At 37.6% G+C, this 18,383-nt stretch overlaps 1 protein-coding gene across 1 annotated transcript in view; it reads right to left on the reverse strand.

The window, feature by feature from the left end:
- Positions 1-18,383, reverse strand: part of LOC136885432 (rho GTPase-activating protein 44) — a 382,026-nt gene that overhangs the window by 246,622 nt on the left and 117,021 nt on the right. The window contains exon 10 of the mRNA XM_067157983.2: positions 4,888-5,100. Within this exon, the coding sequence (XP_067014084.2) occupies positions 4,888-5,100 (213 nt within the window). The remainder of the gene's footprint in view (positions 1-4,887; positions 5,101-18,383) is intronic.

Genomic DNA, 18,383 nt, shown 5'->3' on the forward strand with positions numbered 1-18,383 from the left:
AGTTTGGGCTGGGAAGACTTAGGAGAAAGAAGACGAGCTGCTCGACTAAGTGGTATGTTGCAAATGATGTCTATGTTGATGCTTCTTTTGGACCCTGTCAATTTTTGGTGAGTGATAATGCAAGAGTTTTTACCTCTGTCCAGTTCCGGAATTTCTGTTTTGATCTATCCACTGCTCATGTAACCACTACCACGTATTACCCGAGGCCAAATTATGCTGAAAGAGTGAATCATAACCTGCGATCTGCCCTCATCGCTTATCATTCCGCTGACCACCCACGCCACGGACTAATGTATTGAATAGGTGGTTAAATAATAAATTAGCATCCTACAAGTAAGTGGTATGTTCTGAGCTGTCAGAGGAGAGATGGTGTGGAATTACATTAGTAGACGAATAAGTTTGAGTGGTGTCTTTATAAGTAGGAAAGATCACAATATGAAGGTAAAGTTGCGATTCAAGGGGACAAATTGGGGCAAATATTTGTTTATAGGAAGGGGAGTTAGGAATTGGAATAACTTACCACGGGAGATGTTCAGTTATCCAATTTCTTTGAAATCGTTTAAGAAAATGCTAGGAAAACAACAGATAGGGAATCTGCCATCTGGGTGACTGTTCTAACTGCAGATCAGTGTTGATTGATTGATTGATTGATTGATTGATTGACTGACTGATACTGTTAATTTATGCATGTCCTAATTATTCTTCTTTCTGTGTTAAGTATTTTGTCTGTTTCAGCTGTATTAGTAGTTTTAAAAATGATTTCACTAGCGTATGTTATTTCTGGCTGTGTGACTGTTTTATAATGTCTTAATTTTGCTGCTATTACTGAAGTAATAATATAGAAAAAATTAATTTCACTCATCTTTATTGTACAATTTCTTTTCAAGTCGTGGGTTGAAGACCCCTCATCCATGATTACAGAATGTCTTCTTGAAATGTTTACAAAATGTCTTGTGGACATTACTTCGATCAGGTGATAAGTACGGCATGTTTGTTTCCCACTTTGCTTTATGTGCACACACGTGTTTAGTTTTCCCTTTTGCCTTCCTGGGTTTAAATGATGGCCTTCTTTTCGTGACGAGGTAGTAGTACAGTCATTATTAACCCATGTCGAATCTATTTAAAAAATCACAAAACCTTAAAGAAAAACACCAGTTAATACAGCATGTCTATGTTGATGCATTTCATGCTACAGAATGACCACGCCACGCCACGCCACGCCACGCCACGCCAACGGTAACTCGGAAGTCACAATACAGTAAGCTTCTCCAAAGATGCTATAACCTGCTTCTTTGCACTTTCAAAGATCATACTGTTGGCAATGGTTATGCTATGTTTAGTTGCAGCTAGATGGCAGGACAGTTGCGTATTGTGAAAATTCGTACCGATGACAATAACTTGAAAATTCAATCAGTCAGAAAACAAAACAATTGAGGAACAAATGACGTCCCATGCGGGACATCTTCAAAATACGTTAAAATGAGAAACGTCCCACAAAATGCATGACGGCTGGTCACCCTAATTATTGCAATGATTTTAACTTCTCTACCTTTTCAAGCAGATTTGCGTTTTCAATAGATAACTGTTTAATTATGGAGTTTACTTCTACCAAATCCTTACGTAGCACTTCTATTATTTTGTGTAGTGATTCAGCACTTTCATGGACAATTGATGGCATCATTTTAGGCCTAGTCACATGTTTGTGTTCGTAGTTATTATCGGTACAAATTTAATTTTCTGACGATACAAAGTGAATATTTTCACTACTGTGAATACCTTTATTGTTCTTCTCACTACCTGCCATTGTCTGTACATCTCACAGAACATTTCACTTAATTTTCTAACAAAATCCGGGAGTGCTCGTTAGAAGCTTGCACTGCTGATGCCATGATGACGAACGTCACACCTGAAGTGGGAAATATGCCACCTTAGATAATTTTAAGGTGCAAAATTTAATTAAAAAATCAGTGTGCCTGATGTAATAACCATGACCCAAGAAAAAGATTGGATGGACACAATTTGTTCAACTTCAACAACATGATTGTGATGAACAGTTCTCATGGACACACGAAAGATATAGTGAAAACTTCCTTCAATGAGGGAACAAGGATGAAGTGATCATACCTGGAGGACTCACCACTTGATGTGTGAATTAATAAGCCTCTCAAAGCACATTTGAAATGGTTATACACCAAACTGATGGCAGGTAGGAACCATACATGTGTCAATCAGAAAATTTGAAGACTCGGCTTGGAGCTGATATGTAAATGGATAAAGACCATGTGAGACCTGAATATGTCAGAACTTGGAGTCGAAAATTTCAAGAAATGTGGTATAATGCACCCGATGGTACCAAAGATGACATTCTGTGGAATAATAATAATAACAACAACAATAATATTGTTTTTATGTCCCATTAACTACTTTTGATGATTTTCAGAGATGCCAAGGTGCCGGAATTTTGTCCTGCAGGAGTTTTTACATGCCAGTAAATCTATCGACACAAGACTGACACATTTGAGCACCTTCATACCAGCAGACTGAGCCAGGATCGAACCTGGGTCAAAGTTGGGGTCAGAAGGCCAGCATCTGAACCATCTGAGCCTCTCAGCCTAGCTTGAGCAAAAAAGGATGGGACTGACACAATGATGGGGATGACGACAATGACTGCGGTATAAACAGAGATGAATATTCTAAATGGTACATAAATATCAATAATAGTGTTTCATAACAAAAAGAAAAAGCTTGAGTTCACTTTAATGAATTCTTTCGGTGACTCCTACAAATGCCAAATTGTTCAAGAATGTTTAAAAATCATCTCTGAGAAAGTTAACAGGTGCTGGTAATGTTTTTCAGTTTTGTTTCCCCCCCCTTTAAAATACCACTATGGCCAACATCAAAGAGTTAATAACAGATAATTGCAAAATAAATTGGACTTAAAATAAATTCAGTATTTATAAATGAGTGATGAAAGAATGCTAAAAAAAGGAAATGCAAATGCAAGGAAGGAGAGGCCGCAGAAGAACACGATTGAGATGGAAGGACACAATTCATCGCAGTATTAAAGAAACCTGGACTGGGACACAGTGTTGTTGGAGGAGAAGTGGTGGAAAGACCAAAGAAAGTGGAGAGGAACCATATTTGCCCCTACCCAGCTACAGCTGGATAATGGGAAATGATGATGATGATGATGATGATGATGATGATGATGATGATGATAAAAAGAACATTTTTCTTTTAATAATACTGCAATACGTGTGAGCCTAGAAGAAAGGGATTGTTAGGTGCTATATCTTCTGAACTCTCTTATATGGCACTGAAGCAGCTACAGAGTGCAAGCTTTTGAAGTATGGGTGTTTAGGCAGATCTTGAGGATCTCATGGACCAACCCCATCACAAATTAGGTAATTTTGTGCGTGTGATGGTCTGATATACTGTGACTGAGTGGCATGGCCCCGCGTATTAACGTGCTATGTCTGTGGAGCCGATCTCTGCATTCAGTAGACGAGTAGGTTCAAACCCCAACTGTTGACTGTCCTGAGAATGGTCTTCAGTGGTTTTCCATTTTTACTTATAGGCAAATGCTGGGACAGTTCCTACTCATAGGCCACAACTGATTTCTTTCACCCTCTTACCCAATTTCATTTAATTTTCATTAGTTCCTGAAATGGGATTGGCGTTAGGATTGGCATCAGTCATAGAAACATGCCATATAATTTTATCTCGCCTCATCCCTAACCCCGTATCAAGAAATAGGACTAAGGGACAGAAAATATATACATTCATACATACTGTCTTACATACTGTGGCAGGTTGACAGGGGCCTCAAAACTCAAATGACTACACAGACAGGTATGTGTTTTACTATTGATTACATGTATTGAACTACTATTTACTGTTACTGTATTTACAAGTTCACTCACGTCTGAGTTTTCCACTTCACACAGGTTGTGCTCACGAATGTAACTGAACACTCAACTCTCTGGCATATGGAACTTCTGCTCTCAAATATGGTTTCTCACAGTGCAGTCTTATTCCTACGGCAGTTAACTACATAACTCACTGCACCCCGTGTAACCAAGGCTGTCTTGCTCCTCACAGATGTACCGATTCTCAACTGTCTCATAACTCGCGACTGACACACCCTCATTGGCTTCGCTCTTTATGTAAGCCAGTGGAAGAAATTCACAATTTCCACTTCTAAACCATTCTAGGCGCCTTCTTCATTATTAGCCAGCTTCTTCTAAGGAGCTTCCTTACTGCATGCCTCAACAATTCGCTGGGTGCATTGTTTTGCTCCCTGTTGGCCCCACACACACTGTCAGTGCTGGGTCGGCACTGTAGCCTTGTGCTGCCTGCATTCTAGGCCTTTATTGCCAAAATACACATTCTTATGTTTTCTTTCTGTAAAACGTCTGTTAGATTTCAGAGCTCTCTTATATTCATGCAATACAGTGATTCATTGAAAATGTACCTATGAAATAAAATGAAAAAGTGTGACGATTAGACTGGCATCAACAGCGATTTCAATCTGTACTACTCTTGATCATGAAATCTTTCTGACCTTTACAAATATTCACACATCTTCAATTACATAATTTTCCTTACAATTATGAGATTTTTTTTTTTTTTTTTTTTTGTAATCCCTCCCAACGACTTTCCTAATTTCATTCTTTTCCATACTCCATAATCAGAACTTCTTGAACTGTTTGTATCTATTTCACCCATATGAGAAGTAGCTCAGAACAAAATTATATAAATAAGCAGAAAATACAGTTCAAGGCGAAAAGAAATGATTACGTATACTTACCCTACTGCACTGTTTCAATCCAAAAGGCTCTAAATTATATTTATGAAAAGAAAATATAGTTCAAGGCATTTACTTACCCTATTGCACTGTTTTCATCTGACTGGCTCCATATGAGGTTAGGGGCAATAACAATTGCAATATTCTGTGGGGTCATCTTATTTACTTCATGGTTGCGAGAAAGAGCAGATAGGAACTTGATCAGGTAGCGTAGATTGTCGAGGTTAGCTTGAGGTAGCTTCTGAACCACCTGCCATAACGCTTGAAGACGGGCATCGTTGGAATGCTGGGATCTATGAAACACAATAGTGACCATTATAACTACAAAATGATCAACTGGTATTTATAAGACAATAAATCAACAGGATAAAAGAACCATCTGCAATGGTGTCAGTAATACAACTACAAGTATTAAGTTTATGCTTTGGAATGTACATGAAAATATTGAATATAATGAGAGTCTAAGCCTCAGTAGCTCAGGCAGCAGTGCACCAGCCTCTCACTGCTGGATACCGTGGTTCAAATCCTGGTCATTCCATGTGAGATTTATGCTGGACAAAGCAGAGGTGGGACAGGTTTTTCTCTGGGTACTCTGGTTTTCCCTGTCATCTTTCATTCCAGCAACACTCTTCATTAACATTTCATTTCATCTGTCAGTCATTTATCATTGCCCCAGAGGAGTGTGACAGGCTTCGGCAGCTGGCACATTTCCTATCCTCTCCGCTAGATGGGGGCTTCATTCATTCCATTTCTGACCTGGTCAAATGACTGGAAACAGGCTGTGGATTTTCAGTGAGAGTCTGTTAACGTAAGAGTATACATTTTCATTACAGACTGTTATGGCTTTCACCATTCATTCTGCAAACCTTCATGAATGAAATATGTGCCTCAACAATCCCCTAGGTGTAACTAGCACTGTAGCATCCTCCAGTTCTACACCCTCTAACTTGAAATCAGAACCTAATAATCATTGTCATCATTTCCCTCTATGGCCAAATCTATTATTCTCTCCGGTAACCTGTCCACTCCATTTGCTTCGTATGACCCAACCATCAAAGCCTGTTCATACATATACCTACGTAACATATTTCAAAGATACCTTTTATCTCCTCACTGCAAAAGAAAGTACAAGGCAACGCGATATGTTGAGTGAGATTATTGAAATTTATACAATGAAAATCAGCATAGAAAAGAGTAAGACAGGAGAAAGGGAGGGGAAAGGAGTTACAAAAATAATGGGGCAAAACCTTGAAATTATGGACAGCTTCAAGTACTTGGAAGGCAAACTGATGCAGGATGCAGGGCTGGACATGGAGATCAGTAAAAAGATTCAACAGGGAAATGCATTCTACCAGAGTGTGAGAAAACCTGGTGTGGAGGAAGGAGGTACCAATGAAGTGATGTATAAGATGTACTTCTGTCCAATATTGACATATGTAGCAGAAACCTGGACAGTGACAAAAGACAGGAGAATAAAATCCAGGCCAGTAAAATGAAGATATTAAGAAATATGAAAGGAAAAACAAGAACGGACAGTAAGAAATGAGGACATCAGGAAGGAAATCGGAGACAGAATGAGGGTAGGTAGATGGACGGACAGGATGGGATGGATGATGCAAGTGTCCTCCTATCATTGTTCTCAGCTGTATTGTCCACAAGGGCCCAAAACATTCTGAGCAACAGAGATGTAGGAACGAGTCACATAAATAAGAACGTACAAAAGAATAAAGCAATTAGACAAGAAATGACCAAGGTTCTCCAACACTAGGAATTTTGGTAGATTTGAGGTGCAAACATTGCAGCAAAGCTTGTGTTTCTAGAACTGATCTCTTCAGCCATCAAGAACCCATTATCTGAAACAATGATACACTCTGAAGATAATCGTTATGCTTGCCATGAGGGAATGCCTGTGATGATGACACAATGTATTAGTAATCATTCCCACTACGTTCATGTCTCTTTCAGCTTACAAATAATTTTTTTTTTTTTTTTTTTGCTAGGGGCTTTACGTCAAAATAAGTTTTCAATCCCATACAGCAAAGTGATACGTTACAATAGGAAACATACTCTTCAGCCAATGGTCTAAAAAGGTTAAACAGGTAGTCTGTATAGTCAGCGATGTTTTATAAAGAGCGCCTCATTTTGAGGGCACCTATGTACATCCGGGTATTACCACCTAGCTGACAGAAATTATGTTGTATTTGATATTGGGGACTGATATATATGATCCTCTACCTACTCCTAAAAGTTGTACAATACATATCTGTGATCACTGATCAGCATTTTGGTCACATTCCCTATCATTTTACCTAGTCTTTTCTTCAATGACTTCAAAGAACTTGGAAATCTATCAAACATTTCCCACGATAAATTGATCCAATCTCTAACTCCTCTTCTTATAATAAATATTTGAACTAATTTGTCCTCTTGAATTCCAACTTTATCCTCATATTGTGATCTATCCTACCTTTAAAAGCTCCACTCCAAGCTTATTCCTCTACTAATGCCATTACACGCCAGTTGCGGATCAATTTATGGGAGTGGGCTTAAAGTTACAAAATTATGATAGAACATAATAAAGGTGCTTGTGCGTGTGCAGCGCACGCATGCTTGAGTGAATTATGTTGATATTCAGATTGCAGTACACTACACAATCTTGCATTAAAATACTGAAAAACAATATGATCAAACTCTGCAGTTTTACAGCGAATGATATGTTCAGGTTATAATCTAAAATCCAACTTTCAAGACTTCTTAGAAGATATATTCAAGAGATCTGTCAGTTTTACAATTATGTCTCTATGAGGACTGTCAACAAGCATGACTTTCCAAATGTTACAAAGAGAAGCATTTCTAATGTACAGTATTACACTTGCTTTCATGGTCATGGGACAAGTCAGCATTGACTTCAGGCTTTTAGAAGGTAGCTGTACACCACAAAGCATTTAATATGAAATTCTGTTGTAAAAGAGTCAATATTGGAGTTAATTTCACCACAGCTGAATTGCATTCAAGACATATCACAACTAAAGGATTTTTAAATATACATAGTAAAAACGCATTAATTCGAAGTCATTGGGACTCAAAAATCGGACTTTGAACTGCGTGATTTTGAATTAACTGCCAATTCGCAATTCAGAAGTACCAACCCTTGCCACGTTACAAAATATTCTAAGGCCCGTTACTGCATGCAGTTAACTTTGATTCACAGTTTATACCTTTCAAATGCCATGAAAAAAGAACTATTTCCAAAATGTATCGAAGAAGGTGCATTTACAGTATTCAAATAATGTACTTGGATATCTCACTGGCAAACATAACCTCACGCAACGAAAGAAAGGCAAAAAAATAAAACACGATTCAAAGACAGGGAGAAATCTATGCTGGCTCCCATGTGCAAGTGCTTTATTCATTGGATTACTATACTGTATGCATTTTAGATGCCTTGTATTTACACAGAAAGTACCCGATGCCCTTAAAATCAAACTTCCTTACGACTCTATCCTTGTACGATTTCCCGCCATGGCACTTCTCTCGTACGTCAGAAATGTGAACACTTGCCATGTCACAAAGTATTCTAAGACCCATTAATACATGCAATCACCTTGATTCACATTTTAAACCTTTAATGCCATGAAAAAACATATTTCCGAAAGGTATCCAACAAAGTGCATTTACAATGTTTAAATAATGCACTTGGATAAATCACTGACAAACATAACCTCACGCAATGAAAGAAAAAAATCACACAATTCAAAGACGAGGATAAATTATGCTGGTTCCACTGTGCAAATGCATTATTTTTTTTGATTTCTGTACTGTTTGCATTTTTAAATGCTTTGTACTGGCATGGAAAGTGCCCGACGCCCTTAAAATATGGTGGCTTATCGAACTTTCATATGACGAGGGGATGAAGCAAATACAGTAGAGACAATATGCGACATTCAGCGAGATATCGAGGGACAGCTATTAGAGCTCTCTCTAGCGGATTGACCTGAGAACTACTGATTCTGTCATATAAGAACTACTGATTCTGTCATAAGAGCACGTGTATCTGTGTGTGAAGTTTTTTTTGGGTTATTTATGCGTTTTCAGTGAGTTTTATTTTAAAAAATAAAAAAAAATAAAAAAACCTGTCCAATACGAGAAGGGCTGGGCATCGATGGAGGGACCTTGCTAGATTACCCTAAACCGTTCATATCCAATCTTGTATAAGTGATGTGCCTATCCACCCATTTTCTTGGACACGAACATGGATCCCTCATGGAAATTTAACTATAGGCAATGTTTTTCATTTTAGAAAAACGTTAGGTGCAAGCTTTCTGCCATCAGGTGTTACAGCAAGCATTGCAGTACATTGTTGTTTTTCGCTTCCGGTAGTGCGTACGATAACACATTATATCCCTTTCTTATTGACTGTTCAACTTTGTGGCATATGGAAACTGAGTGGCGTTTGACCTGCGGTTCCTATTTGGGAGATCAAATATTCCTTCACTTTACGCTTCTCAATCACAAAGCGATGAAAATCAATTACTTTTTGGTTGAAATAATTTGGCATTTTTTTGGCATAACATTGTTCTTAGTCAGAGAGAAAGTCAATTTCTCTTCATAAAATTAATCATCCAGCTGTGGCTAATCTTCATATCTGACACACTGATTCCATGTGCAGCAGCGATTTCTCGTCCTTTAAAATACAGCATTTTGTGAGAAACAGCATATCCAATGTTGTGTAACTAAATCATATATTTAAGCAGACCCTCCTCTTCTTGGCGAAACTTGCCGGTTTTTGGTCCGCGAAATGTTTTACGAGACTTGTTGGTCGCTTGAAGTACACTTCTCTGTTACTGCGGTAGCGCAAGTTGCATTCAGGCACAATACTTGCGGCCCGCTGCCGTATTTCTGTATGTTTCGGCGTAACTGATCACCGTGAGTTTATATGAAGCAGTATTACTCAAATACTTGCTCACTGTGGAATAACAAACAATTTTGAGATCACAGAAAACGCATGTCCCGTCCCCGTAACATTCCTAAAATATGTTTGTACCAGACTGGAATAGAGCGTCACTAGTCGCTTCTGCACTGATTCTCTCATTGAACTAGTGCAGTGGTATTTCCTACCGGCTGATAACAGCACACTGCCCAGTATTCTGAATGCTCGGTTTCACAATAGGAAGGCTGTTACTTGAGTAGCTGTCATCTTTATTTTGAAATGCATCTGGAGCTGTATGATGGATGTTCAAAGAAGTGGGTGCGTCAAATACGTGAACATTTCTTTTTCTCCACTTTGGACCCAAAAATATTGGGATGCGTAAACTATGCAAGGGCGTTAATTATGCAAGAAAATATGGTATGTTTCAATAATAAAACATTCATATTAATTATTAACCATATTTCCTTTGAATCTGTACTTACACAGAGAAGCAAAAAACACTTTATTGTGTTCATATTGCTGTCATGTTTGTTTTCCGTCCATTGGCACATCCTTTAAAAATTTGGGAAAACCACAGAGTGAGTCTTTCTGAGGATGTAGATAGGCAGGTGGAGAGCGAGTGCCTGCCATTATAACAAAAACTGCATAACTCGATTGTAACTGGCAGTAGGAAGGGGGCCTGCCATCATAATGAAAACTCCCCAACTCAACTGTGAGTGGCAGTAGGCAAGAGGGCCTGCCATTACAAAGAAAATTTGCTAACCTGGTCTTCACATGAGAAACAATATATGGCGTCTTCACCGTTGTGTTTCTGGGGTAATGCTAAGAATTATGAAATTTAATAAAATCTTACTCACAATGTGTACAATATTTCATCTAGAATTCTGTATATAATGTAGAATTCCATAGCGAAGCACGGGTACATCAGCTAGGTTGAATTACGATGAAGTTCAAATGGGGTTCCAGTTATTAGGTTAACCCGATGAGTGCTACGCCCGCCTATAGACGGGCTGATGCGTCCGGTCCACCACTGCTACGCCCGTCTATAGACGGTCCACGAGAATTTTAATTTTTTTTAGTTTCCCGGTTCACTTTCGAGTGCGAATTTGATCTCTGACATGTTCTGCCTTCTGTTGGGCATTATGTAGAACTAACTGATCAGAGATTATAGCTTCGGGAAGTAACTTACAGAGCTTTTTGTAGACGTCTGTGGAGTTCATCTGTGATGTAAATAAACATGGTGGAACAACAGTCTAGTTTCTCATGCAGCGATGTCATTTCGGACCACAGAAACTTTCAGTAATTAACCACAACGGAAAGTGATGATGGAGATGATCATTTTAATGAATTGTTAAGCGATTTTGAAAGTGAGAGTGATAGAGAGAGTGCCGAAAATATTGTATGTGGGAGAGAAACAGAACCTCCTTCTAAACGAAAGAAGAAAAACACGGTGAGTACAAAAGCTATTTTATCATTATTTTCATGGCGGATGGATTACTTTTCCTCACCAGAGTTTCCAGTAACTGTGACAGGCTCTGAGGGCCAAGTAGTGTTTGGTAACAACCCGAAAATCATTGACGTTTTAGAAACTTTTGTGCCGGTGGATTTGGTGCAGATAGTTGAACAAATCGGCATCACCAAAAACCAGTAGAAAACATTTAACTATCACCACATTCCAGGTTTGGAAAGTATTTTAAAATATCAACTTATATACTTGTAAGAAGTTACATGTTTTAGTTGCCTACAGATTTTAGGAAATAATGTTATTTTGGGCTCTTTACTTTGTATAAAGATAATGCACGCATGGGCACATAAGTGTAATTTTGTTTTCTCTCAAAATAATATTGAACGTAAGTGTAGGATTTTCCATTTGCATTAGATTTATAAATCACCAACATTTATAAACATTTTAAGCTAATCACCCCACTGATAAGTTAAAATTGAGGCTTCTACAAAAAAATTTATATACGAATTAAAAAACTCAGCACTGAGGTACCGAACAGTCAACTGGTAACTCAGCACTTAAAAGGTTAAACTGATCAAATAAAATACATATAAAAGGGATATTATTTTCTGCTAGTTGCTTTACGTCGCACTGACACAGATAGGTCTTATGGCAACGATGAGACAGGAAAGGGCTAGGAGTGGGAAGGAAGGGGCCGTGGCCTTAATTAAGGTACAGCTCCAGCATTTGCCTGGAGTGAAAATGGGAAACTACGGAAAACCATTTTCAGGACTGCCGACAGTGGGGTTCGAACCTACTATCTCCCGAATACTGGATACTGGCCGCACTTAAGCGACTGCAGCTATCGAGCTCGGTAAAGGGATATTGAGTCTGCAGAGCAATAATGGCCCGCTGGTGCTCTGTCCTTGTGCGTGAGAGAAACTGTTGTTTTAGAGCAAGTGTGACCAACTTCATCCTATTTGAGGGCCAATATATGATGAGTGGTAGTGTCACTGGTCGCACACATTTATACAGAATTTAAATACAGTAGAACTCTAATTACCCAAACTCCAGTTATATGGATTGCCAATTATCAGTCATCAATGTCAGAACAGAGTGAAATTTAAGTTCAGTTTTTCTTCAATGAAGAATGAAATGTTGAGCAGGTATCTAAAGGGAACTCAAAAATACTAAGTGCGTGAACGAGAAAAAATTTGAAGAAACAGAGTTAATACATAAAATGCTGAAACATGTACTCCGTCTCAGGATGAGTTGATGTTGACCTTAGCACTGACTGGGGACTGCTCAGAGATAATGTTCACAAGGGAAAGTGGCAGATGAGGAAAAGGGGAATGAGCTGAAGGACGAAGAGCTGCACATGTATTGTGTGCTACAGCAAACCTGCTGATTAAGATGTCTTTCACTTATTATATCAACAAGAATGTTAGTCTTTTCCTGAATTTCGTTGAGATTGAGAATGGGATTCCATTTTTGATCGAGATTTATGTAAATATTTCCCAGAAAGTTTAATCAAGTTCCTTTATTGGCTGCATGCAGGATATCCAAATCTGTATCTATAGATGAAAATGAGCGATTTGAGAAAGAAAAACATATTTTTAAGAGACACTAACTCCCACAAACAATGGGAGCTTAATCTCCAAATAATTCATGATCAAAGAGTGTGACCAGAAAACAATATTTAAAAACTCCCTGGTCTGAAATATAAGGCTTCACCAAACATTTCTTTCAGAAAGAGTGTGATCATGTAATAATATGTTAATACTTTCGTGGGCCCAGAGCAAATGTTTTCACATTTGTTGTCTGGTATTTTTCACAGCCTTTAATACACTGTTATTTAATAAGTCCCTGTGAAAAAGGTTTTCGTGTTTGTTCTCTTGTCTTCTCCACGCCTTTTAATACACTCATCTCATCTTTAGAAATGCTGACAGCCTATATCTTTCACTGTACCCGTATATACACGACATAAAATGCACGTATGTCAGAAAAACATATCAACTGTTTATATATCCTTGTTGTATAGTTTTTATTCGTACAGTAGAAGTCCACTATAGTGAGTATGGCATATAACGAGAACTCTGCTACGACAGTTTTTGCCTGTCCTTTGAAAATTCCTATATTAAACTGTGTATTATCCTTCAGTTACAGCGAGAGCACTATCATCAACACACCCGTTATTACGAGCGATTGAGCAGTGCACGATTTTTTCTGTTACCTATATTTATGCACCCCAGCCATTATACTGCATGCGATCAATCGTCTTCAGTATCGTTTTCTTGCTATGTCCACTAGCAAGCTTTCTTGTTGATATTTGAATGCAATGTCAGAGTCAATTCGCAATATCCGCTGACTCCTGTTCCTTAAAGTAAAATTGAAATGAAAGAGGAGAACATGTTTTCGTAATAAACGTGTAAATAACGTGTTCGATAACAGTTGTTGTTAACTAGTTAGAAATACAGGCTAAAGTAAACAATTGCTTAATTTTAATGCTATATACTGAAATAAAGAATGGGATACACTTCAAGATATGTTTTTCATGACCATACAAGAATTACATTTATAATTAAGCATGAGCAAATTACTTCAAAAAAAAAAAATTGTGTTGAAATTGTCACATGATACATCTGAATAATCAACCTCAAACGATGGAAGAACTAAGAATAAAACAGTCTATATAAATGCTGTGGTCAACATACGCGCATCCTACTGGGATATAACAATATGGCAGAATGCATCATTGCTTTTAGAGGTTAGTTTATATTTTCTTGCATCTGGTTAAATTTTGGAAAGACTATTATCAAGTAAATTTACAGCGAGAATATCATTTATCTGCTGTGCTAGAAATATGTTTTCATTATAAATATAGTACGGTTAAGTTAAGCGACACTATTTGAATAAGAAAACTGAAACATTCACCAAAAAAATATGATCAATCATCTTCAGTATCAATTTCTCGCTATGTTCACTTGCGAGCTCTCTCGTTGACATTCGAAGGCAATGTCTATTAGTAATACCTGTCAACTGCTGTTCCCTAAAGAAAATTAGAAATGAAAGAGAACACGTTTTCATAATAAATACGTAAATAACGTGGTCAATAGCAGTTGGTAACTCGTTATCAATAAAGGATAAAGTAAACGATCGATTAATTTTCTCGCGTTTGGTTAAATTTCGGAGAGGCTATTCCAATGTAAACTTATAGTGAGAAGATTATCATTTCTCTAATGGCCCTTGATATGCTTTCATGCTACACATACGGTTAAGTTAGGTTATTTGACACTGTTTGAATAAGAAAACAAACGTTTGTCACACAATGCGATTGATAATCTTCGATATCATTTTCTCGCTATGTGCATTCACGAACTCTCTCGTCAATATTCAAAAGTGATATCGGAGTAGATTATAATACCCGTTGACTGCTGTTTCATAAAAAAAATTAGAAATGAAAGAGATGAACATATTTTCATAATAAATACGTAAATAACGTGGTTGCTAGTAGTTAACTCCTTAGAAATAAAGGCTAAAGTAAACGATCGCTTAATTTTAATACAATATTCCCATGCAAATTCATAGCAAGGGGGTTATCATTATTTTCTCTACTGGCGCTTGAAATATGTTTTCACGACACAGTGGAACCTCGATTCACCGTTATTGGGTGGACCACGGGGAAGAAACGTAAGATACGGGAAAACGGAAAATTCAGGAAAGAATTAAAATCATCAACAATTTGGCTAAGCATCACAACAATTAAAAGCATATAATTATAATCTAACAAACACCCTAAAACAAACCAAACTAAAGCCCTAATGGACCTTGGCCCACCAAGCGACCGCTGCTCAGCCCGAAGATCTGTAGATTATGAGGTAACATATGGTAAGTGTGACAAATTCTCTCAGCCGTTATTCCTGGCTCTCTAAACTGGGATCGCCAACTCATCATTAGATAGCTCCTCAATTAACCTGGAACCAGCACTCATATCCAGGTAAAAATGCCTGACGTGGCCAGTAATCGAAACCAGGGCATATGGGTGAAAAGCAAGCAAGCTAGACTGTGCGGCCGGCTTCAAACATTAATTACATGAGTTACAAATCTCGATACGTTACAGTCACTTTTACCCGAAAATATCTTTCATGTCAGCAACTCTGATCAGCCAAGCTCATCAAAATATCTAATAAATATCGCCAAGCCGAACAACAATCGCTTGCAAGTAGTTTTTAATTCTCTAATTTAATCGAAGAATATCAGATACAAAAGCACCCAACATGATGGCAATTTTTTTTTTTTTTTTTTTTTAAATCTTCCATTGTAATTTGGTCACCGGTATACTGTCTGTATTAAGTTTCTGGAAATCTACTGCGGCGTAAATTAGGCCTATGACTTTTAAAATTTATTTTGAACTTGAGAATATGGTTTTGAATGTATCTCAAAAGTTCTCCAATACATTAAATATTCAATTCTGCCTGTCACTAATCACAAGCAGATTGGAAACCCATCAAAACTCCAGAAATTTCGGTTTATTAGTGACCTAAAGATCAGCTGGAATCTTTTTCAATGATACGCTGCGCAAATAAAACAAATTATGTTTTTTAAGGCATTTTAACATAAAAATGTAAATGTAAAAGTCTCTCTCTTATATTAGGACCAAAAGAGTAATGGCTTTAAATATGTAAAGTGCAATATCTCTTCTGGTCTCGAGAACGCAATTGGAACCGATCATATTAAAATACTAGATTTGAATTAGGAAAGAGCAATTTCGATTCCTGTCTTAAAGCTCTGTGACTATGTTATATAGTGCCCTGTGGGAAGTGCCAAAAACCTGTTCGGCAATACAATAGAAAAAATTCAAAAATAAACATCTAATCCTGTACATAACGTAATGTTTTACAAGTACAAACATTGGACGAAACTCATTTCTTCTTCAAGTAGAGCTGTTGAAATACGCTCCGTCTCCTTCCAATTGTTGTGGCCGCTCTGCTTTATGATTTCCAACGATTCCCTAAACAATACCAGCTGAATGTGATGCTAAAATGGTCCCTTACAAAGTTCACCGCCAATCACTTTCCCAGTACAGTACTTGCTCTAATTATCGCAATGACGGGACGTTAACATTAAAATCCATAGCTGTGTTGTAGCCATCCTTTCGTGCAAAACTTTTTCTTGAAAAATGCTTGATCGAGGATTTAGCGTTGATGGGACTGAAATTGCTGGACGGTTGATCCGGGAAATAGTTTTTCGAGGAACGTTAAATGCGGGATTTTTACAACACGATATAATTAGGATCATAGGATAAAAACTTCAAGGTTTTGATCTGTATTGAATTGTGATCACAATATTTAAACTTATAATGATCCACTTTTTCATTACTATATTGTGCAATGTTTAAATTACATTTACATTAATTGCATTGAAATGTGAATATCTACTGGTTACAAATTAAGAACGTGCCAGTTATTTAACCACATCTTCGTGTGCCGTCCTTGATTCAACCACTGACAATGTCCAACAGAAGAACCTTTGAGCATTTTCATGATATTTTAACAACAATAGTTTCCGGGAATGGATAATTGTGGTTCCACTATATGTATAATACGGTTAAGTTAGCTTAGGTGACGGACGCTATTTGAGTAAGAAAACAGACATTCACCACAAAATGTTATCGTCTTCAGTATAGTTTTCTCTCTATGTGCACTTGTGAGTGCTCTCGTCGACATTTGAAGGCAGAGTCAGAGCCAATTAGTAATACCCGTTGACTGCTGTTCTCTAAAGAAAGTTCGAAATGAAACAGGATGACACATTTCCATAACACATGCGTAAATAACATCGTTAACTCGTTAGAAATAAAGGCTGAAGTAAACGATCACTTAATTTTAACGTTATATACTGAAATTAAATAAGAATGTGATACACCTCAAGATATAGAAGAGTGCATCACTGATTTCAGAGGATAGTTTATATTTTCTTGCATCTGGTTAAATTTTGGAAGGGCTATTCCCATGTAAATTTATAACAAGGACATTATAATTTCTCTACAGGTGCTTGAAATATGTTTTCATGATACATATATGGTTAGGCTAGGTGACTCTGTTTGAATAAGGAAACTGAAATGTTTGCCACAGAAGCCTCTGGAGAGATTCTATTATTTCTTCAGAATAATAATAATTTCATGTGGCTAATTCTAGCCAAGTGCAGCCCTTGTAAGGCAGACCCTCCGATGAGGGTGGGCGGCATCTGCCATGTGTAGGTAACTGCGTGTTATTGTGGTGGAGGATAGTGTTGTGTGTGGTGTGTGGGTTGCAGGGATGTTGGGGACAGCACAAACACCCAGCCCCTGAGCCATTGGAATTAACCAATGAAGGTTAAAATCCCCGACCTGGCCAGGAATCGAACCCGGGACCCTCTGAACCGAAGGCCAGTACGCTGACCATTCAGCCAATGAGTCGGACATTTCTTCAGAAAGAAATTAAATATACTTTCACGTCGTACTGAAGTTTGTAAAATAACAAAATAGTAAGCCGTAGTGTTGATATCAACCGCAAAAACACAAAATTTGAACAAACCGATTGCCGTTTCATACTGATTTTAATGTGAATGGGTTTTCCCCGGACTTTTAAGAAAAATCGGATATAACGACAATCTACTATAGCGAGTAAATTTTTAGCTGTTATGAGTTCTCGCTGTAACGGACTTCTACTGTATATTCAATAGTACGTTTTCTCACTTAACACGTTCTCTTTCCTTGTCCCCTGTGGAAACATTTCAACAAGGTTTTATCATAATTTTGTATTTTTTTGCAACCCGCAGGCCTGCCATTGGCCACATCTTTTGAAGAGAATCAAACAAGTTACGCCTCAGCAGTGGTAAATATGTGCAAAGCATCTGGTGGAAACTGAAGAAAAGAGAAATGGGAAATAGCCTTATCGAAGTAATGGCTGAATGTGAGGTAATAAACCTGGACTCAGTTAATTATATTTCAGAGACATAATGAATGTGTGTGTGTTTTTTTTTATCTTTTGGGTGAATAATAATAATAATAATAATAATAATAATAATAATAATAATCATAATAATCAAATGATCTCACATACCACGTTCAAGTATTTTGATTTTACATCATTTAGGCTGCCTGCATCTCAATTTTGATGTTCATTTTACTCTATCAGATGGCAGAGAAACTGAACTCTGTTGGG

The sequence above is a fragment of the Anabrus simplex genome, chromosome 1, assembly GCF_040414725.1.
Source record: "Anabrus simplex isolate iqAnaSimp1 chromosome 1, ASM4041472v1, whole genome shotgun sequence".
In the NCBI taxonomy this organism is placed as follows: Eukaryota; Metazoa; Arthropoda; class Insecta; order Orthoptera; family Tettigoniidae; genus Anabrus; species Anabrus simplex.